The sequence below is a fragment of the Dendrobium catenatum genome, unplaced genomic scaffold (genome assembly GCF_001605985.2).
Source record: "Dendrobium catenatum unplaced genomic scaffold, ASM160598v2 fragScaff_scaffold_178, whole genome shotgun sequence".
NCBI lineage: Eukaryota > Viridiplantae > Streptophyta > Magnoliopsida > Asparagales > Orchidaceae > Dendrobium > Dendrobium catenatum.
The window spans coordinates 705600-728006 of NW_021318640.1; the positions used below are offsets into that span (position 1 = coordinate 705600).

General features: G+C 34.9%; 2 protein-coding genes across 7 annotated transcripts in view; both read left to right on the top strand.

The window, feature by feature from the left end:
* Positions 1–1850: 1850 nt before the first annotated feature.
* LOC114579141 (electron transfer flavoprotein-ubiquinone oxidoreductase, mitochondrial-like) lies at positions 1851–11008 on the top strand. Its single transcript, XM_028692885.1, has 2 exons — positions 1851–2414; positions 10902–11008. Exons 1-2 carry the CDS (start codon positions 2051–2053, stop codon positions 10910–10912), a joined length of 375 nt encoding a protein of 124 aa, XP_028548718.1. The 5' UTR covers positions 1851–2050; the 3' UTR covers positions 10913–11008.
* LOC110112197 (electron transfer flavoprotein-ubiquinone oxidoreductase, mitochondrial) overlaps positions 10902–22407 on the top strand; it is a 46191-nt gene continuing 34685 nt past the window's right edge. For 4 of the 6 annotated variants that reach the window (XR_003699987.1, XR_002305005.2, XM_020844333.2 and 1 more), the window contains exons 1-7: positions 10902–11008; positions 11174–11256; positions 15796–15877; positions 15953–16061; positions 17137–17183; positions 17308–17382; positions 18576–18692. Coding sequence is in view for 4 of the 6 variants with exons in the window: in XM_020844333.2 (XP_020699992.1) it covers positions 11192–11256; positions 15796–15877; positions 15953–16061; positions 17137–17183; positions 17308–17382; positions 18576–18692 (495 nt within the window). In the remaining 2 variants the exon portion in view is untranslated. The remainder of the gene's footprint in view (positions 11009–11173; positions 11257–15795; positions 15878–15952; positions 16062–17136; positions 17184–17307; positions 17383–18575; positions 18693–22407) is intronic. The other 2 variants (XM_020844337.2, XM_020844336.2) reach the window with 2 other exon arrangements.

Genomic DNA, 22407 nt, shown 5'->3' on the forward strand with positions numbered 1-22407 from the left:
ATGTGATTATATGATTGAAATTGTTGTTATATTACTGTTTAATGTGTGTGTGAAAGACAAGTAAGGACTGGTTGAACCGTTGGTTGGAGATGTGTAACTGTACAGGATGGTGGGCCGACGGGCTTTCCTTTAAAAAGAGTTTGGTGTTATCCTCTACTGATCACGTGATTACTGAAGGGAGTCATACGGAGATTATTCTGCCGACGGGCAAGTGTGATGACTCTTATTGAGCCAACAGATACAACGATACATCGATATTCCAAGATTGAAAAACGCTGTAATAGCCATGTCTTTTACTTGTTGAGTAAAGGCTGGTTGAACCGTTGGTTGAAGATTGACCTGTCAAGATGGTGGGCCGACGAGCTTTCCTTTAAAACGGGTTTGGTGTTATCCTCTATTGTTCACGTGATACAACGATTGGGAGTCATATGGAGTTTATGCCGACGGGCAAGGGTGCGACTCTATTATAGCCAACGGATTACTAACATACTAACATTGAAAAACGTCTTAATAGCCAGTGATTGTACTTGTCGAGTAAGACCACTGTACTGGAAAGCATGTGTAAAGTATTGTTCTTATGATCTCATTATGGATTTACTGATTTATCGATATTAACTGATTTATTGATATTGAATTGGATTATGGATTTTGAATGGATTTACTGATATTGAATTGATTTATTGATATCGAATGGCTTTACTGTACGGATTTATGAGTTTCCTGTCATTGCATGATTTCATTGATATTTCATACTGTACATGTCACTCAAAATTGCATCGATTCATTGATTCAATGATACTATAGATACCGATACCGATACTACTGATCCACTGATACATTGATTCATTGTATCGATCTTATAGCACGTGATACATCGAATACTGACTGATATATGTGTTACACTGACCAATTTATAGATTGTAAACAGGTGAGAGATCTTGGGTAAATAGGGAGTGATAGGATGGATTGCCGATATTAAATCCCTTGATCGCGTACCATTAGTCAGACATTTGAATGTCTTAATGATGTCGGAATTCTACGATCTTAGGCTCATTGGATTCGTATCGTCGAGCCGCTCAATTCGACTATAAGCACATTATGTTTGGAAACCGTTGGTAACTCAAATTATGGTTCAAACTTTTTGACAGCGCTTCGAGTCCTTGATTTTGACTCACTTGGGCTCGAATTTAGTCGAATTTAGTGTCATTGGGTTTGTATTTCCGAGATGCTCAGTTTGATAATAAGGTTGATGAAATCGGAGTTCGAATGATCTCATATTTAATATTTGAAGTTTCCGGCTTAATTTTGCATCGAGATTTGTGTCATATCAAGATAATTTATTGATGATACATCAGTTGCCCCCTATTTTCGGATGTCGAAGCTCCAGGAGTCCGAAAATATGCGTCACAGACTTTGGAGAATTTTCAATGTGATTCAAAATCTAATCTTGCATGTAGGAGCCCCAAATAGCTTTGAATGTGTCGAAATTGAGTCAGGAACGTCGAAAAATGATCACGAGACACCAAAAACGTCCAAGTTGGTCTTTTCAGGTCAAAAATTGGACCTGGAATTGAGTGGGTATTCAACCGTTCGAATAGGTCAAATCGTGAACATCTTCTTCTTTCGATCGATCCGATTTTTAAAACCTTGATAATATATCTAATATTATTAAAATAAATAATCTTTTAAATGATTCAAGAAATGTGTACCGGATTCTTATATTATGTTATGTTGCCCACATGGCATTATGGCAACCTGACTGATCTGGCAGCCATCCAACAATTATCTACCATCAGATCAAGCCTGCAAATATTATCCGCCTAACATATAAGCGGCGATGTAATCTAAAGCAATAATATAAATAGCAAGTGGACAGAATAGGGCTCTGTAGCGGTGTCTCGTGTTTGAGGAACACGACGAATGCCACCGCCGTGCTTCGTGCCCGCACGAGTCAATTCCTCTCCCGCATTCCACTCCTCACTTCCTCTTCTTCTTCCCCAATCCGCTCTATTTCTCTCTAATCGGCAGTGCCCAGATTCCAGCAGCTCCGATGTTTCGATTTCTTTCCATATCAAATATCCTGATAAAATCCATCTCCAAACACTCTCCAATCCTCCCCAATTTATCAAGCGGCTCTTCTCCTTTTTCCGCCCTCGCGATATCTCCGAAATCCTTATTTTTATTTGAACTCTCTTACAACTGCACGAATTTGCGAAAATCGATAACCGGTTGTACGATCGGTGGGAGGAGGGCTTTTTGCAGCGGTTCGGGTGGTCGGGAGTCACTGCATTACGATGTTGTCATCGTTGGAGCTGGGCCAGCAGGCCTATCGGCGGCCATACGGTTGAAGCAGCTGTGCTTGGAGAGGAAAAAGGATTTATCGGTCTGTGTCCTGGAGAAAGGCTCAGAAGTGGGCAAGTCCTCTCACTGCCAGTATTCATTGTTTTTAAAGTATTTATCTATTTCATGCATATATGCCATTTTCATAGTACAATGTTGGGTCTGAAAGATTTGTAGTTCTAGATTGGCTTGCAAATCTTCTTGGATTATCGGAATAGATGTAGTGTTGAAGGCTGTTGATTCTTTTTTTGTGTAGGCTATAGAGATTATTTGATGAGAAGCAGCCATTGCACCTTTTTTTTCTTTGCCGTTGTTGTTTACTCAGGTCTCAACTATGGCAGATTGTAAAGAGGAACTGGTTTCTTAAATCTGATAGGTTGAAATAAGATTAGGTTCGACCAATTTCTGACCAATGCATCCTGCATCTGTGCTGTTCGATTGAAGGGATGATATATAACGTTCCATTTATTGCTTATTATCATTTCTGTGAAAATCTACTTGTCATGCTGCTTTCATCCAAATGTAATTGTTATGTTGCATTGCATTACTTATTGAAATAATGAAATCAAATGGACAGATGATGAAATAATTAGTCAAGCCATAGAAATGTCCATTGCATTCCAAGCTGGTAATTTTCTTTTTGACCATCTTCGTTGCCCAAATAACTATTTGCTTTTGCAGTTGGAGCCTAAGCCTTTCGGATTTAACGCTAACTTGGAATTCAAGGTAGGCATTATATACTGCCTTCCAAATTAAAATATGCAGAAGCATTGCTAATGTATTTTGCCAATGATCTGTATGCTGTGGGTAAAATACAAATTTCAGACAAAACCAACAAAATGAGCTGATATTTTCCAGTTTTTTTGTTCATGTTGAACTAAATACACCGCAAATTAACTTAAGCAGTTTGTGCACATCCCAGGAAATATGTAAAGCATAATGTTATTCTAATCTCAGGAGCATAAAGTTATTGATTGCCAATCGTTAGTTATTGAGTGTGAAACATGATGATTGCAGGCAGTTGACAATTTATGTTGGTTTTTATTCCTTGTTTTACTCCTGTCCTGTTTTCGGATAAGATAATCTTTTGCTTGGTCTTATAATGGTCATCTTCCTATACATAGAGGCATCATTAGGATGTAAATTAACCAATGCTATTGACGATGATACTTTGTGGCCAAGTCCCTCTCTTCTCTTTTTTTTTTTCTCTCCCACCAAGCCTCATCCCCCTCCCCCCTTTATATCCTTCTCATCTCCCTATTTCCTCTTTCCTCCTAAATACTTCCTTCCCTCTCTTGCCTTTCGTTTTCCCTTCTTCAATCTCTCAATTGAGCTCTCCAACACTCCATACCCAAGCTACTCTTCAAGCCCATACTCGAGAAGCTATTCACCACTGCCCCATCATTACAACTATTCCTAAGACACGTCAAGCTTACCTCATATCCCTCAGAGGACCTAGGCCCATTCATTGAGATCCAATATCTATCAAATTCGAGCTCACTGGAGAGCTATGGATACATTTTTGAATATAGGAGTACTATTGATGCGATCCAACCCTAAATCCAAGGAGGGTGATTGCAATAGTTTTTATTTTAGGAGCCAAAAGCTGTTGCAAAATTATTGAGGATTGTGTCATTGAGATTCAAATTACTGTTAGCATTGTCAAGTTTAAAAGATTTCTCATATTTGATTTGTGTTGCCATTTCTTTAGACTTGGAGCTAAAAGAATCCTTGGTCTCTATATATTTTTCATGGTTTTAAAGAGATAAATTGATTAAAAAAAATACAATACTAGGGATTGTTCTCTCACTTAGTCAAAGTCTGAATACAATCACAAACTGCAGTTAATAACAGAGTGAATCTAGCATTGGCCTAATTATGTGTTTAAAACTTTGAAATAGCTCCTTTGTTGTATAACAATGTACTTGTTTAGACAATGCTTGATTATAGTCCATTTAACGTTTCAATTTATCTCATTAGCTTGATTAGATACTCTTATAGAGATCATTTGAGATGTAATGGCTTCCAATATCCCCTCCCCACCTAATCTCGTCACTACACTGTCTCTTCATTAAATATCACTTATATATATATATATATTGTTGATTCAGAATTTTGTTGATCGATGAATTGATTTTGTTAATTTATAAACTTTTAAATTTTCTTAGAAGATTAACTGCACTTTTCCTTCACTAAAAACTTTTCTTTGAACAATTTAACACAAAACTCATTAAAGTTAGAAGTTAGATATATCAACAATAGTTTACGCAGCTTTTTAAAGGTAGGAGCTGTTGAGTCAAGTTCACTATTTAAGTTAGTAGACCAAGATCAAACATTGATACATTGAGCTCATTTTGTATGCGGATATGTTTTAACATTCAACTTGTATGCATGTATATTTGTGTGTTATGCAAAACACACGCATATACATGCACATATAGATATAGAGTTATGCAAAACCATTAGAAAAAAATTAGCTAAAAGAAAGTACTGAAGAAAGCATAGTCTTCAAATTGAGGATAAAAAAAAAAAAAAACTGATGTCATGATGAGCTTGTTTACCTTTATTGGAATTGAGACGGATGAGCGCTAAGTATATGTAGCTATTGAAACTCAACTTTAGGACTTCAGTTATCATTTGATTTTTTTATCCACCATTAAATCAAGGTTCCTTGTTGAAAAGAGGAAGAGGATTATTGAGCCTTCTTATTACTTTAGATAATAACCACTTGTTGACCAACATAGTGGTGGGAATCTTGGATTTCTTGAGTTCCTCTTTGTCATCTCCTTATCTTCTTTTGGGCATAACCTTTGAGGTATAGCTTTGGATATCTTGGAATTTCCTTCTTCCTGTGCCTTCTTACATACTAATGCGGATTGAAGTTTTTATAACTAAACAAAAAATGAAATCTAAGGAAAGGTTCATTCAACCGGAGGTTGAATTATGATGTTTTAATAAATATAAAAACATATTATAATTACTTAAATGATATCATATATACAATAATAGTGTAGTTAGTTGCCAAACTTAAAAAAAAAAACAAAATTATAAGAAAATATATGAACAAAATAATTTTCAATTTAATTTCATATATTTTTATTTACTAATTGATTAAGCAAAAAATAAAATATTTTGTTGGAATTCAAAGGCTAATACGTTTGTTAATATAATAAAAGTGATGACTTTTCTATTTGCTTTGGTTTAATACCATAAATTATATTCTAAATGAGATGACTAACAGATTTGATTTGGCTTTTTATTGACATATTGACATCTGAACAAAAAATTGGAGTAATTTTGGGTCATTTTAAGAATTAGGTGGTACTTTAAAGATGTGAGCAAGCTGAAGATTTATCAATTTGACCTTTAGTTTGAGTATTTTGTTTCTAGTTCTTTGTTAGGCCAACTTTTTTTTTAACCCTTAAGGGCTTGATTCATGGTACGACCAATTGAACTATACAACAACACAATACCCCTTAACAGTAACGTAGAATACCACAAAAATGAACGTAATATTCATTCATTACCTTTTCCATTTCTGAACAATGTAATAGTTGAATAAAACAACCACAAATAAATTCATTTATTAAATACACGAAAGCATCTAATTAATCCAAATTTTATCACATAAATAGGTACAATGCCACCAAGAGAAACCAAAAGAGAATACAATACTGAATAGTCTACATACCTATGATGTAGACTCACCAATAATGTTAAACAAAAGAACATAAATTGAAATAAACTTGAACCTATTATGTTTTAAGTTTTCCATTTCCTTTGCCTGTAATAATAGTCAGCATAAAATAATTGATGAACTATTAGGCTCAATAAGTTATGCAAATTAAATAACAGTTAAATTACATGATTATAAAATTCACAACATTGAAATCATAAATTAATCAAACTTGACATTATGATGAGGACATCGGTAGGAGATTCTGGAATGTCTACCGCCAGAAGCATCGTAGTTTGATGGCTACGATGAGGAGCTTATATATTTGATATTTTATGTACTAGTTCAGATTTTCTTTATTTATGTTTGTACCCTTTCTTGTGTGTTGAGTTGAGTTGTAGCCCTATGGGCATTTTAGTCCTTTTGATGTAGGCAAAGGCGGGGACAATGGATGTGCCTTGATTTTTGTGTTGTTGTGGGCTTGGTTGTCTCGAATTAGACTGCTTCTTTTGGTGAGCTACTGTGTTCTTCTACTTAAATCAACTCATTATTATATAATAAATGCATGTCCTGGTTCATCCCCTCTCTCCCTCTCTGTTGGCCTTTCGGTTTGTTCCGCCTGGCTCCTGTCCCGTGGACGGCTGTTCCTGTTCCCCGTGGCTGCCCGTTCCTATCCCCCGTGTGGTTTCTTCGGATGCTGCTCCTAGAGCAGCCTATTGGCCTTTTGTCTCCCTTTTTTTGGTTGGTTTGGTTGAAGGCTGTTTGGGCTGTCTGGCTTCCTATTTGCACCTATAAATAATGGTTGTTTTGATGCATAAAAAAGAAGAGATTATGGAATGTTTTTTGAACGACAAAACCTGAGGGTTTTTTGGATAGCTTGCGAGCTATGCCTCTTCGTCTTCCCCTTCTTCTATGAATTCGTCTTGGGCTTCTTATCTCATTCTTCTCTCCGCAAGTGACCACCCCATTTGTATCTTTCTTCTCAATCAAAGAAAAACTTCTTTAGGTGTTTTATGTTATAAGCTTGTATGTGTCGTCTTTTTAATATAAAAGTTACATTATGTTTTGTCTAAGTTGTTTTGTTATGATATATTGTTAAAATAAGTCATTTTTGAAAGAAAGACGCTTCTTTGTATGCAATCATAATTTCCTATAATTTTGATTGCATCATCTTTTCTTTCTCTTTGAGTCCTATATAGTAGGTCCTTGGTCTTGTATTTGGATTGATGTCGATGAAATGAAATTTCAGATTTTCTTGCTTGATTTCTTTATTAGTTCTTGAGAGGAGAAACCCTAGGAGAGGATCTTGCAACGCCCATCAGCCGCCAGTGGATTATGGGACTTGCGATTCGTCGTTACTCTTCCTTTTTTATCTGGTCAAACCCCTCCCTTTCCTCCCCACCGCCGACCAACACAACCTCACCCCACCCGTCGGCCAACCTTGGCAAAGCCCCCTCCCGTTCTAAACCGCCGGCCACACATCCTCCCTTCCCTTTCTCCCCACCAGCCAAGCCCCTCTCTTTCTCAAGCCCACCACCGGCCACACCCCTTTTCCCCCTCTTAATGTTGATTTCAATCTTCATTAAGCTCTTCCTAATTTAGCCTACATAATTTGGGAAAGGTTTCATTCTATTTGAAATTCAAATTTTGAATTTTGAATACTTTCCTAAATTAACCACGCAAAATTAGAAAAGTTTTCAATTTGAGTCTAATTTAAGATTAAATTAGATTGGAATTATTTATCCTTTTTTCTAAAGTGAGCCAAGGAATTAGGAAGCTTTAATTCCCCTCCCCAATTTCCCCACACCCACCCATGCTGCCGGCCCCCTCCCATTGCTCCAAATTTTGAATTCAAAATTTGAATTCTAATCATTCCCTCCACCCTAATTTAATTCTCTTAATTAATTACCTCCTTGGTAATTAATTCTAAAGAGGATTTAATAACCCTAATTCCCCTAACCCATATTTGAATTTGAATTTGAATTTCAAATTCTTTTCCCTCATTTAATTTAATCTGAAATTAATTTCAGATTTAATGCTCTTTCCATAACGCCAAACCTAGACCTCACAAACCTTAATACCCTCCTCACTTGGCATGCCCTCTTGCTTGCCCACCTTCTTGGAATTCCTCTCATCCCATGAGCTCTCTTGCAAGATAAGAAGTCAAGCATATTCCCTCCGGACGTTGGTGGATCACCGGTTGTCTACACATAGCCCCTCCTCCGGCTAACTTTCGTTAGACCTCTACCTCGGCTTCCTCTCCTTCGTGGTGACATCTTCCGGATTGTGGTGATTCTTCTTCCGCTAACCTTTAAAGAGTGTGAGTGATGGAAACTCGAGGTGAATTCTCTATTTGTTACGTGGTGAATTGTTTGTTTGTTGCGCTACTTGTTTTCATTATATTCTTGATATTATTTTGAGATCTTGTTCTTCAATTGTGTGGTTACTTGCCATATCAATTTAAACAATTTTAAATTCGAAAATCTTTTCAAAGTGAAACATTAAGTTTAAGTTGCGATGCCTAATTCAATCGTTATAAATTTCTACGTGCAATTCCTATGTGGTTTCACGTCACATTATTTATAAAACAACATAAAATCATATTTAGCATTAATATTTACTTCCTTTGAAGTTTATACTAAATATCAATATTAGTATTTTAAAGATTTAGCTAAACTTTCATAAGAATGTTCAATGGAGCCCAGGTAAACTTGACATTATCGTCATTGAACCACTTAGAGGTCTCTTTTGTCTCTTTAGGTGTCCCTTTTGCCCCATCTGCTATGTAGATATCATGTCTCTAGAGTCCCTTTTGCCCAACATATAATACAAATATCATATCTTGGGTCTCTTTTACCCTTGAGGTTCCTTTTTCCCCACCTGTAATTTCAAGTATCGTATTATTTTTATAGCTAATATTTTACTTTTTTTTTATATTCTATGGATTTCACAATATAGTAATTCATACTTGATTTGTAATGTACAAAATTTCATTAGAATATGTCTATTGTTATGCTTGCATACAAGGATGTGTTGACAACATTAAATTTAATCTCTTTCCAAATTATTATCAACTAGAAAAATATTGAAACAACCATAATAAATCTTATTTTAAACTTCAATCTCACAGGTATGCAATCATTCTTACGTGAGAACTTGGATGTATATTCGTTTTCATTATTGGAATATTCATAATGCATTTATCACTTCAAATAAATCAAGTGATTATATATATATATTATATAATAATCATGCATTTTGTAAATTATACATTTATAACAACTTAACCTCATAGACTACATAGTCTCATCCTCCGAATCCTCTATTTCTTACTCTTCTACGCTTGTAAGTTACCTACAATCACCTCTCCAATTCTATGATTTCTATAATTTATTATTCAAATAAATTGTATACTATAAATTTCTACTTTCATAACCATCTACCTCGTAACCTTCCTTTTGCATATAATCAGTGATACCTATGAGGCTATGACACAATTAAATACAACATCTTCAAAGACTTTCACTACTATTTGGAAATCTATATGACAATTATGCATATATCAAAATTGCTTATCTTTATTTCCTCTTTCTTAAATTTTCTTCTTCCTTTCTGTGTTATTTCCTTTACCGAATAAAGATTCTACACTTAATACAAAAACCAACTTTAATATTAACCAAATTCTATTATTAAACAAAATAAAAACTTATGTAATTTACTCAGCCGCAAACCTTCTTTCTCTCCCAATGCTACTGCTCCGCTTCTCCCGAACCCTTTACTGCTTCAAACTCAACAATAGAAATCGCCGGCCCTTCGATTTCCCCTCACTGAGCCACACTCTACTTCACAGGAAAGTGCCGAACTTCTCTACAGTGACTCTACACTTGCTTTCGTAAAAATTCCTTTGCTTTTCCCAACCGAACACCACTCCAAGTGTTACGGTTGGCATATAGGATTTCTTTTGGAATAGGGGCCCACTGTATAACTGAATTTCCCAATTTACACATTTAATATAAGCATCTATCCGGTTAATTTAACTCATTTAATTTAATATAATACTATTAAATATTAATTGTAATAATTTACTTAAAGCAACTGTCAATATTAAATTTACTCCACTAAAGAAAATATACTTTCTTTACCTGTATTTGTGGATATTACATGAACTGGTAAATTCGATAATTTTTTTAAAAAACCTTGATAAGAGCTTGTTATGCATGATATTTTTCATGCTGCTTCTTGTGCTTGGTGCCTCCTGGATCATTGCTCTCTTTTTTGGAATTAATTTTCTTTGGCGAATGGTTGGAGGTTTGAATCCTCCCTTATCATTGGCGTGTTACTCGTGTTGTCTTTACTTTGCAGGGGTTTCCTCTTCATTTTTTTGGTTGGCTAGGTGGCAATGTCATCTCCTTCATTTCTTAGCTTCTTGCTTCTTCTTTAGAGTTCCTTGGTTGTTGGGTGTTGTTATGTTGGAATGGAGGTACAGGGCCTTATAATTTTGGTAGACGGTCATCACTCTCATCTCACTCTCTTTTGATATTGTGTTGCCTCTAGATCCTTTACACATGTGATGGACTTGCAAAATACGCACTTCTTCCCCTCTTTTATTAAAAAAAAAATAATTTTTGTTCCATTAATCATATACATTTATTTTTCTAACATAAGGTAAGCTAGCATCAGAACTTTGCATTTCCTCAGTTCTATCAAGTAATTTATCAAGTATGGTAATCTTCAATGCCAAGCTTGTTGTAAATTGTTGGGTAAAATATTTGTTTATATACATATCATGCCATGCAATCCATCACTTCTGCTTGTTGTATCTACCCATTTCATTATGAATCAATGATCTGCTTTTGTTTCTGATATTTGCTTTGATTTTCTGTAGGCTCCAATTGAAGTCCCAGTATCTTCTGACAAGTTTTGGCTGCTAACAGAGAATAAACATTTATCACTTCCATCTCCTTTTGATAATAAAGGAAACTATGTAATCAGGTGCATAACAAGTCTATATTTGTCGTTCTAGCTGCATCAATTACTTACAATGAGTGCAAATGGGTATAATGAAAAAACAGGAAAAAGAACATTGATGTTGTTTACTTTAAAGTTTTTACTGCTTGAATTGGACCAATGTTTGATCACAAAATTATGCCTTTTCAGATTCCTGTAAAATTCCACATGCCTTTTGCTGCTTGCTATTGGCTGACTAGCCTTTCCCTTGAATATACATTTACACATGGCAGGAAAGGCTTATATTTCTACTTTTTCCTTGCGTCAATTTTTAGCTGCATTATTTTTAAAAGTTGAAGTTTCTTTAAGACATGTTTTTATCCATGCTGCTTCTAAAAGTACGACAATGCACTAATCCCCTTGGAAATTAACTTTTGGTCATAGGATGTTCCTTTGCCATATGTACTGGAGCAGATGTCCGTCAAATGCACCTTATACAGACACAGATGGATTGTTAAATACTTCTAAAATATTTGCCACTACTACGGTTACACGTCCAAAGCAGATTTTTGAGAAAGGGGGGAGCATTCTCAGTCTGGTTAAAATTTTCATCTCGTTTCTTACCTCCAAGGAGTAAAAAAGAATGACATCAAAACTTGCAAACAAGCTATAAATTAGTGTGTTTAGGTTGCTATAACAAATAAGTCTAAGAATAAGAATAGCCATCTATAACGATTGTGCTTGCAAACATTGATTTACCATTAACTGTATGTACCTTGTATGGAACTGTTTGGTGTTCATTTGAAGCCTTAGGTTCCATGTGCTCTTTGAATTGCCGGTCATCCTCGTGTTGTTTGATCTCTCCATCAAACACATTTCTCCCGATTTAGGTATATTCTCTCTCCTTCCCATTAATCTTTGCCTTCGTCGTTATTCCCGCCAGCTTTTCCTATGCCTCACCTTTTACTCACACGGTAGCTCAGTGAAGCGAATTATAGGAAGTAGATCCAACATCAATTTCCTCAATGAAGAATATAATCTCTTTGCCCATTAGATCTTTATAAGAGACGATGAAATTCAAGGTTTACCGAATTGCCCCTTACATATACTTTCAATTTAACACAACATGTATAAAGGATTATACATATGAGTCATCAGGGTTATAGAACATGCCGAATAGTTTAATAATGGACATATAACTGAACAATTGAAATTATTCCCCAAAGAATTCGAGGGTCATTGGATGACGAATGATTATGCAAGAGTGACGGGAAATTAACTTGAGAGAGCGACTCCATGGTCAGAGAAGGCAAAGAAAAATTTGCTTACTTGAGGATGCCATTGTACGTTGGGGATTGTTAATCAAAAGACATCAAGCACAAGGCTTAGATGGAGCTCAACCTTGACGTTGTAGCACTACGAGCTAGAAAAAAGGAAAGCCTGAACTCAACAATCAAGATCTTTAGGGCCAACGGAGTGATGCCAATCATAGTGACTTTATACTCATGTTGAATTTTCTCTATCAATAATATATATATATATATATATATATATATATATATATAATGCTTATAATGCATTTGTTCCGCTTGTCAACATATGAAGTATGAAGGGCACATCCAAAAGTTCATATACTTCCAATAGCTAGTGTAGTAGTAGTGGTAGACCCTCATGCCCTTCCATGATTTGGCACTTTTATCGGTCATAATAGCAATGCTATTCCCAATAGCCTTTATATTTCTGTTGGCAGTTAGTTTCATTAGTATGCCATGAAACAAGCATCCAAATATTACATCCACTCCTTGTACACTATTTCTTGAAGGCCTTCAAACATTGAACATGCACTCATTCTCAACCTCCTTGGGTCATCCTGATGATCTCTCATCATGTGCAAACTTGGCAAATACAAAACAAGTATTAACAAGTTTATGATTTCACTTCACGCTGTTTTATGAATTCACACCATTCTCATATAATAATAATATGCTATAATTTACTACTAAATCATTTAAGTATTCACATGATTTTGTAGAAATCCATTATGATAATGATGCTTTACATGATAGAAAGGGTCCAACTAGTTTGATTTCCTTAGAATATCTTGGAACAAAGGTACAAGGATACAATTCTTGATATCAATCAAGGGGTTCAAAAGTTAATCTAAATTACTATCTTAATGAAAAAGAAAACTTAAAGGTAATTTGCATCATCTTCAGCTTCTTGATCACTCATCTATTGATATGCTGATGAAAATAGATGCTGCTACTGGTATTTCAATGGCATTTACTTCCAAATAGTTAATTATGCTCATAATTTATTTATTTATTTATGTTATTTTTATTACTTAGTTATAATTTTTAAGTAGTTTATTCTCTCATTTTGAGACTTACTCCTCGCCTTGCTAAGACAAAACGCTTTGATTCTTGATTTTATGTTTTTAAACCTTGGCTATGTCAGCTTCTTTCACTTTCTATTGTATTTATTTGACTCCATGGACTCTGCAACCATTATCTCAGCCTTAATAAATTATAGAGGACTAAGCCCATCTGCTTGTCTTGCTCTCAAAGTTCTCAAGAGTGTTGAGGGAAAGGAAATCTCCGTCTTCAGGTCAACATGCAGAAAAATCCAAGCCATTAAGAGTCATATGTTCAAAATGATTTTAAAGAATATGTTTAATGCTTTTGGTTGCACTTTTAGTCATAATGAATGAATGAAAAAATCAGGATTTGTAAAGCTGCCCAAATAGTTGGGATAAGACTATTGAAGTTGATGACTGAGTTGTTTATAATTTGTTTGTTAATGTCAAGTGAAATTAATTCAAAAAATTGATTTGTTTTTTGTCAAAATTTTTTGTAAGATGACCAAATTTTCAACGGCCAAATTCCACTAATTTTGGTATATGCGGTCACCTCTTCTAGCGCTTTCGCTTAGAAAGCCTTCTTAATGCAATCAAGGATTATCATTCTATATTTTATTTTTTTTATTTTGGTTACCCTATGATGGAAGAAAACTGATGATCATGCTAGGTTGGTGTTCTTAGGTATGTCTCTCCCTATCCTTCACCTTGTTTCTTTTGTTTTCCCTTGGTGGGCTGCTGGTTTGTCCCCTCGTTGGCCCTATTTTCCTCGATTTTTCCCCTTGCCAGTTGTCCCCTCGGCTCGGGCAGCTATCCCTCGGTTTGGGCAGCTTTCCCTTCAGTTTTTGTGCCCATTAGCTGCTATATGAATGCATCGTTTTCCCCCTAGCTGTTGTCCCTTCGGTTTGGGCAGCTGTCTCTTAAATTTTTGTGCCCAATAACTACTTTATTAATGCCTCTTTTTCCCCCTAGCTGCTGTCCCTCCGGTTTGGGCAGCTGTAGTTGTCCCTTAGATTTTTGTGCCCAAATAGCTGCTGTATTAATACCTCATGGTCCCCCTAGCTGCTATCATTTCAGTTTGGGCAGTTGTCCATTCGGTTTTTGTGCCCATTAGCTGCTGTATTAATGTTTCGTTTTCCCCCTAGGTGCTGTTCATTTGGTCCCTATTTTCTATGGTTTTCAAAGGAATTTTAGTGGTTGTTTGGGTGGTGCTTTAAGTACTTTGCATTAAATATTTTTTCCCTTTTCCCCCTATAGCTTTTTCTTGCAGTTGGAGAGAGTTTTGGTGTAGAATTTGCATACAAACCTGCGGGGTTTTTCCCTAGCTTGCGAGCTAGCCTCCTTTCCCCTTCTCTTTCACTGGGTCAATTGAATCCATGAATTTCCTTCTCTCCAGCCAATGACTTCGACGAAGCAGTAGGACCTTCCTTTGTAGAGTGTCATGCCTTAGCCACTTCTGTCTACATAATTTTTTATCTTGTTCGCTGGCTTGAACCGGGGACCAGAACTACCCATCAAAACCATCAAAATGCTAATTGAAACTAAAAAAAAGTTAGAATATTTTTAATGAAATTGAAACAAAATTCAAATAGCTTATGTTCGTATTTTCTTCCTTAACAGCTTATGTTCAACTGTTTTACAATTCATGACATAACAATATTATGGGATGTTCCTTGTGGCAGTTCTACTATGATTTTATTTATGGCTTTATTTTCTTTCTTTGATGAGTGCGTTAATGCATTTAATGATTGCTCAGATTGTATTTTGAGGTGGCCTATTTGTTTTCTTCTCTCTATTAATTTCACTAGAGTTCATATGAAGTTATAAACCTTGTAAACGTGCCATTGAGATTCTTTTAATCTAGCTCGTTACATGTCCCCCCACTGTATCTTTATGACAAGTGATCTATCTATAAAATGACTTGATAAATTTGTATTTTGGTTTCATATTTTGAATTTTTATTTGTTATGGAATTAACAATATTGTTATCGGATATTTATGCCAAAATTGCAATTGAACTGATACCCTATTCCTGTATCATCCTTCCATAATCAAGGCAATGTGACCAACAAATTTAATAATCGATCTTTCCCTTTGCCTTGAATGTTTGTCAACCATTGCTGCATCACCCTTCAATCATCTTTGTGGTTCCTTATGGTAAGCCCTTCAAGTTTTCATAGTTATTCCTTGCATAAATTTATTATTTCTTCTCATTTCCCCTATAATTGCTCTTGCCCTTGCTTGGTTTTCTTGTTTTGGCTGACCGGCACCACTTCATTACTCGTTCAGCCTTATAATTCTCAAGAAAATTCTATAAACCCATACCAAATTAAAACCCTCAAGAAACCCCACCACAATGCTCCAATTTTCTGGCTTTAGCCTTCAACTTACAATTTACAGTTTTTTCATGTTTGTTTTTTTTTTGGTCTGCTATTTGTTGACAGATCGCCACTTATGTTTATTTCAATCTATGCAGCTTGAGCCAGTTGGTTCGCTGGATGGCTGCAAAAGCTGAAGAATTAGGTGTAGAAATTTATCCAGGTTTTGCTGCTAGCGAGGTACTTCTCTTAATGTTTTTCATGATAACAGTACATGCCTATTTTGCTTTTGTTCTAAGCTTTATAATTGGACAGATTCTGTATGATGAAAATCACAGGGTTGTTGGGATTGGGACTAATGACATGGGTATTGCAAAAGATGGATCGAGAAAGGAAACATTTCAAAGAGGCGTTGATTTAAAAGGCATGCCATCAAAATTCCTCTTTTCTTTATTGTAAAACCGAATTCTCTTGATCTATTTTTGTCCTACAGAAGGATGTTGTTAGCACATTGTTAATTATTTAGTAATTTCAATAGCTTGTCTGAAAAATGAAGGTTTTGAGGCTTATGCTGAACCAGTCTTTGCTTGGAAACCAGCACTTATCTATGCCCCAACATTTTTTGCTTTCTCTGGTGAAAAGAATTCAAAAACTAAGTGGCAATTTGAGATCACTTTTATTTTTTATACTTTATTTTTAGTTTATTTTGCTTATGTGGTGGAAGTCACTAGCAAAGCACTGGTGGTTGAAAGTGGTAGGGGTCTGAACCAATACTACACATGGGAGAAAGGCTTGTCTGAAAAATGCATACGTTTGAAGTCACTAGCAAAGCATTGGCTATTTCTTTTGCTTAAATTATCTAAACCATTTGAAAACTTTTCGTCTAAAATATCTTGTTACTGATTAAGGGCTCTAATCTTGGAATTTATCAATTATGCTAATTGACTTCTTGAGGTGAAAATCATTTAGAAACTAGGCCCCTACTTTGTTGTGCTATTAAACGGCAGGCTTCTGATGACCCATTTAGAATAGTAGATGTATTAGATTTGACTTATGCAAAGAAAGGTAGAGGTAGACCTAAAAAGACTTAGTTAGAAAATATAGAAATGGCATTTCTTTATTAGATTTAGATGAGAATTTGATTCCTAATAGGACAAAATGAAGAAAAAGAATTCATGTAGCCGACCCCATAGTGGGAGAAAGGCTTGTTGTTGTTGTTGTTAATCTTGTAAGTAATATCTTTTATGTTGGTAGACTTACCGAGGGGTGGTTGTTTTCCTTTGCTGTTTATTTTGCTTGAATTATCTGAACCATTTGATTTCTTGTTTTTGGCTACAATTCTTGTTACTGGTTAAGAGCTGTAATCTTGAGATTTATCAATGTGCTTCTTGACCAGTTATAAATTTGGCAATTTTTTATTACACAATGCCAATTTATCATCATTTGATTGCTTTGTTCAATCTTCCTTTCTAGTGAATAGCTGAATTTTTATTGTACAGGGAAGCTTACATTTCTTGCTGAAGGATGTAGAGGTTCATTATCAGAGGTCAACATATAAACATATATCATAATTGCTGAATAGTCGATTATACCTAGCTAATTTTTTTGCATTTGTTGAATAACTTTACCATTGACTCCTGTTCTACATGGTTGTTCTTTTCTTATTATAGAAATTAATCAGGAAATATAAACTTCGAGAAAAGGGACAAGGACAACATCAAACGTATGCATTAGGCATTAAAGAGGTAGTTCATTGTTCAACTTCATCAGCAGTCTTATTTGGTATATTAATATTTCAAGTGGGAATGTGATACTTGTTTTTTTTTTGTCAGTTTGCTTTGCATGTTTGTTTATCCTACCAAGAATTGCCCTTGTTCATAAGTTTACAAACTGATTTCAGTGCTTCAGTTTTGGTTGATGTGCTTGGTGAAAGAAATAATGATAATTAGTAGTATTTTCCAACAAAGATAGCTCTGTATGCTAGAGCTTGATTTGCTATAGATTTTAAGAAATTCCCATATAACATGGGTTTATTGCCATTGTGTGGTTTGCGTGTGAAGTGCAAGTATGAGGTTTGTTTCTCTATGTAAAGAATATGATAGCATTCTTAACTCTTGAGCTAGTATCTGCAACTCCTAAAACGATGCTTGAACTACATATTTTTAGTTTTTTAAGAGAAGTAAATGTTCCGAATGTGACGCTAATCCTCATATAGGGGTTTTATTGGATTGTGCATCCAGAGAGATTGGTCTCAATATTGGTCGGATTTGCTTGAATCATGTCTAAATATGCTTATGGAATGAAGATACCCGAACATTCAAAGAGTAATGGAATCTGATGGATGCAGTAAAATAAAATAAATATTCAAGGAGACTGGAAGTTGTACTATATGTACTCTAAAAAATGGAAAACATGGACTGAATTACTATTCTTTTAGACTTGTAGAAGTGTTATTAAGAGTTATAACTAATTAAACTAAGCGTGACTGGCATGACTACTGCCGGTTTGGTGCTGCATTGCATTGATTTGTATGGTATCTTTGATAGTTATATTGAAAGTAGTGAAAAAGTTTGGTTGTTTTCTTGCAAATCAAATTTCTTTAATTTATTTAATTCAGCTTGAGTTAATGAGCAAGGTAATTTTATCCAATTAAGTTTCCATCCACATCTTTGATAATTATGTCCTGATTCCGCATGGTTCTAAGTTAGTGTTACATATGTGCGAATTTCCATAAGTTGGTCAAAATCTTGATCAACTTGTAGCATGTCATCTCCTAAACCGTGCACTTTAATAAATGTCCTTTCAATTCTTTAGTCTCAGTTTTTTTTTCAGAACTTAAGTTGCCGTCTTCTTACATCTTTCATCATTTATGCCTAGGCTTGTCTAATATAAATAGCTTTTTGGTTATATCTAAGCTAGAAAAGTTATGTTGGTGTAGGTTTGGGAAATTGAAGAAGAGAAACATAAGCCTGGCGCTGTGCTTCATACTATTGGATGGCCTTTAGATAGAAAAACATATGGTGGAACATTCTTGTACCACATGAAAGACAGGCAGGTAATTTTACATTTTTTTAACCTTCCTTTTAAAAGCATTGGACTTCTTGGGAAGATATTTTGAACTTGTGCGACTTCATTTTTTGTGTATCAAAGAGCTTACGGGGAGTGGCTGAAAACCATGGCTATTAAGTTCATATTCCATTTTCCTTGTCGCATATTGGATGGGTGGGGTGGGGGTGGGCTGATGATGTGTTCGTGCAGCTCTATTACATTTTATAAGCTTAAGTATTCACTTTTTTCTTCATGAAATTTTAGCACAAGTTTTATCTTTCATCTAACTAGAACATTTTCTATTCTTCTTTATACATATCAAAACCATCTAAATATTTTTCACTCATCTTTTCTTCAATAGAGGTTGCTGCAATATTTTCTCATATTACAATGATTTATTAATTATCCCTTCATCATTTTATCACACATTTATCTTAGCATTCTCATTTCTATCACATATTTTAGATATTGATTACTTTTTTACGGCTATATGTTGACCACAAACCCATCAACATGCTAACCTAATTCCTCATAATTGCTCATAGCACTCGTACTCGTAAAGAGACCCAGCTGAAGACCCCCCAGGCTCTCTCCGTATCGAACTCAGCCGCACAAAGAACCACACACAAGAAATTGGAGCCCCCCCCACTCTCTCTCTCTCTCTCGTTTCTCTGTGCCGCATGTAGGAGCCTCACTCCTACTCGACTCTCTCTCGATCTCTTTGTGTCGCACACAGGAACTCTCAGTCGAGTCTTCCGATCCTCCTGCGACCTTGCTGTGCTCATCCTCCGGCGACCCCAACCCAGGCGCCTCATGTGAGACCCCAGCCTGAGCCCTCTCTTTCTCATGACTCGCCCGGATGCACACACGTAGCCTCCCGCGACTCCAACCTACCCTCCCAATCACGCTTGCACGTGGCCTCTCGCAATTCAGACTTTGACGCTTGGTCGACCCAGCGTTCCATCCTCTAGATCACATGCGATTCATCCTCGATTCCTTTACAAGTGAAACCCAATCTCATTTTCATTTGATCGATCCTAACCCGATTAATTTCATACTACCATTTTTAAGTCTTTGTTTCATTATACTTTCCCATCTAACTCAGTTCCCATCATCCGACCAACCACTAGTCTGTTGTTGGCCGCCTACAACCACATATAACACCACAAGCCACCATTCCAAACCAAATGATTTGTTCGACACAATAATTGCAAGTGAACAAAGAAATAGAGAACAAGCATACATCTCGCCCTCGTGCTTAAAACAACAGGTTTTGAAGATCCGTGATCCATTGATCTTAGATATGGCCGAGAAGAACGAGAACATAAGAAAACCTTGCGTCCCTTGATCATTGTTATGGTCGGAAAAGAATGAGAACATGTGAAGACCCCGCGTCCTTTGATCTTTGATTTGGCCGGTAAAATGAGAGCATACAAAAGACCTCATGTCTATCGTATCTTAGATTCGACCAGGAAGACTAAAAAGCAAATGCTTACCCGACACGCATAATATTATTTAAATTTAATATAAATTTAATTTATATATAAGTATATAATTTAATATAAATTATTATTAATTATGTTAAATATTTTAATATAATTTATGCATATAAATCATATAACTAATTTATACTTATAATTTTAAATTTAAATATTATCTAAATAGAATAATAATGATATAATTATCATGCAAAAATATAAATTTATTATTAAAAAAACAAAAGTAATAGTTTCTATAATTTTAAATTTAAACCAATTTTTAAATTTTATTCACATTTAATATAGATTTAATTTACATATAAATTTATAAATTTAATATAAATTATTATTAATTTATAATAAATATATATATATAATTTATATCTTTATATTATGTATCAAATTTATTTGAATATTGTATGCAAATTTTTTTCAAAAAATTCTCATGATAGTAATCTACCATTCACACACATGACACAACTAGTTGTTTAGTCCCACATCACTTTGGAGGTTTTTCTTATATTGTTTATATAGCTTTCATTCTTTCCATGAGTAAAGAGCTCACATTGGGAGTTGGAACTATGTGCATATAGTTAATTAATGATTATTATATAATTTTTGGACTTTATTAACTAATATATTAATTTTATATTAAATTAAAGTATTTAACAAAATTATGCATTGAACTGGTCGGTTCTTAAAAACAGTTCCCATCAGTTTGATGTTGGGCCAGTTTTTCTTGAGGACCGAACCGGCCACATGCCCGGTTCACTGTTCAACCGTTCGAACCGGCTGGTTTGGTCTGATTTTCAAAACCATGGTTATAGTATCACATTCAAATCATTGGATTATACTTTCCAACACTTGAAATGTAGGAATTCATCTTTGACAATACCCTTTCAAAACCTTTAAAACTCATTTACAAAAAAAAAATGCATTATTTCAATTGATTGGAAAGTATAATCAAATAATTTGAAAGTAGCCGACCCCACGTAGTGGGATAAAGGCTTAATGTTGTTGTTGTTAAATTGATTTGAAATATAGCAAAATGATCTAATTGCTTAAAAATAAACTGATTCAATTTGGAGTTGGCTCGATATATGATATATGTAAATCGGGTCCTATATGTTGTTTGCATGGACAAGCCTTCTAATCTAGAGAAAATTAATATAGTGTTAAGTTCTTTAAAGCGTTGATTGTTTTCATAGCTCATTAAGATTTTACACTCAAGGAAATAGTAAAATTGTTTAAGCCACTCTCAAATTATGATTGATAGTGATTACACAAGCAAATCAAATACACCATTAAACAGATTTTAAATTTAAATATAGCACTTAGCCTATTACAATTATAAGATACATCATACGAGTATATTGCAAATATATTGATAGTGTAAAATGCATTATACAATAATGATGTGTAAAGTGCATTATGTAAGAATAGTGAACAAGATATGTTATGCAAGGAAAAATGTGTTGTGCAAGTATAGTGAATAAAATTCAAATGCGAATGTATTATGCAAGCACAACATTCAAGGTCAATTTATGCAAAATACATTGTGCAAATGTAATGTAAAATACATTGTATTAATGTAATGAAAATGCAGAACACATTATATAAGTGTAATGAAAGTGCAAAATACGTTATGCAAAGTTTCACATATGCTCTGATCTTCACATCAAGCTCCTAAATGCAGGATCTGAGAATGCTTTGCGAATTTTCTAAAGCTGCTCAAACATCCCGACAGTAGCTGTGTTGACAGGAAATTTTTTACCAGAGAGAATTATTTATTTTTTAAAATGCCCTCAAAATTCTATTCATTCATTCAAGACCTAAACTCAAATCCTAGTAAGAGTTTAGATTTTTAAAATTAAATCCATCACCAAGAGCTTAAAACCAAAATCCTTCCACACTTTGCAATAGTTTGGCGAGGATGATGTGTTTAAGAATAACTTCAGCTCACAAAGAGCTGATGTCTTGTTAGATGTATTAGCATAATTCATTCTCAAATGATTTTTCACCTGCAGGGACACATGCCCTATGATCGAGTAGTTTTGTTGCAAAATGACACCACTATATTAAGGTCACGGCCAAAGCCCTTATGTTCCATAATGATTAAAAGTCCTTTGAGTAATGAATTATAGGGTGCACTCGATAAGATATAAATCCCTCTATTAGCTAAGGTTTACTTAAATTCACCTCCTTAGACAAACATCAACATCAGGTCTACAAGGTATTCTTTGA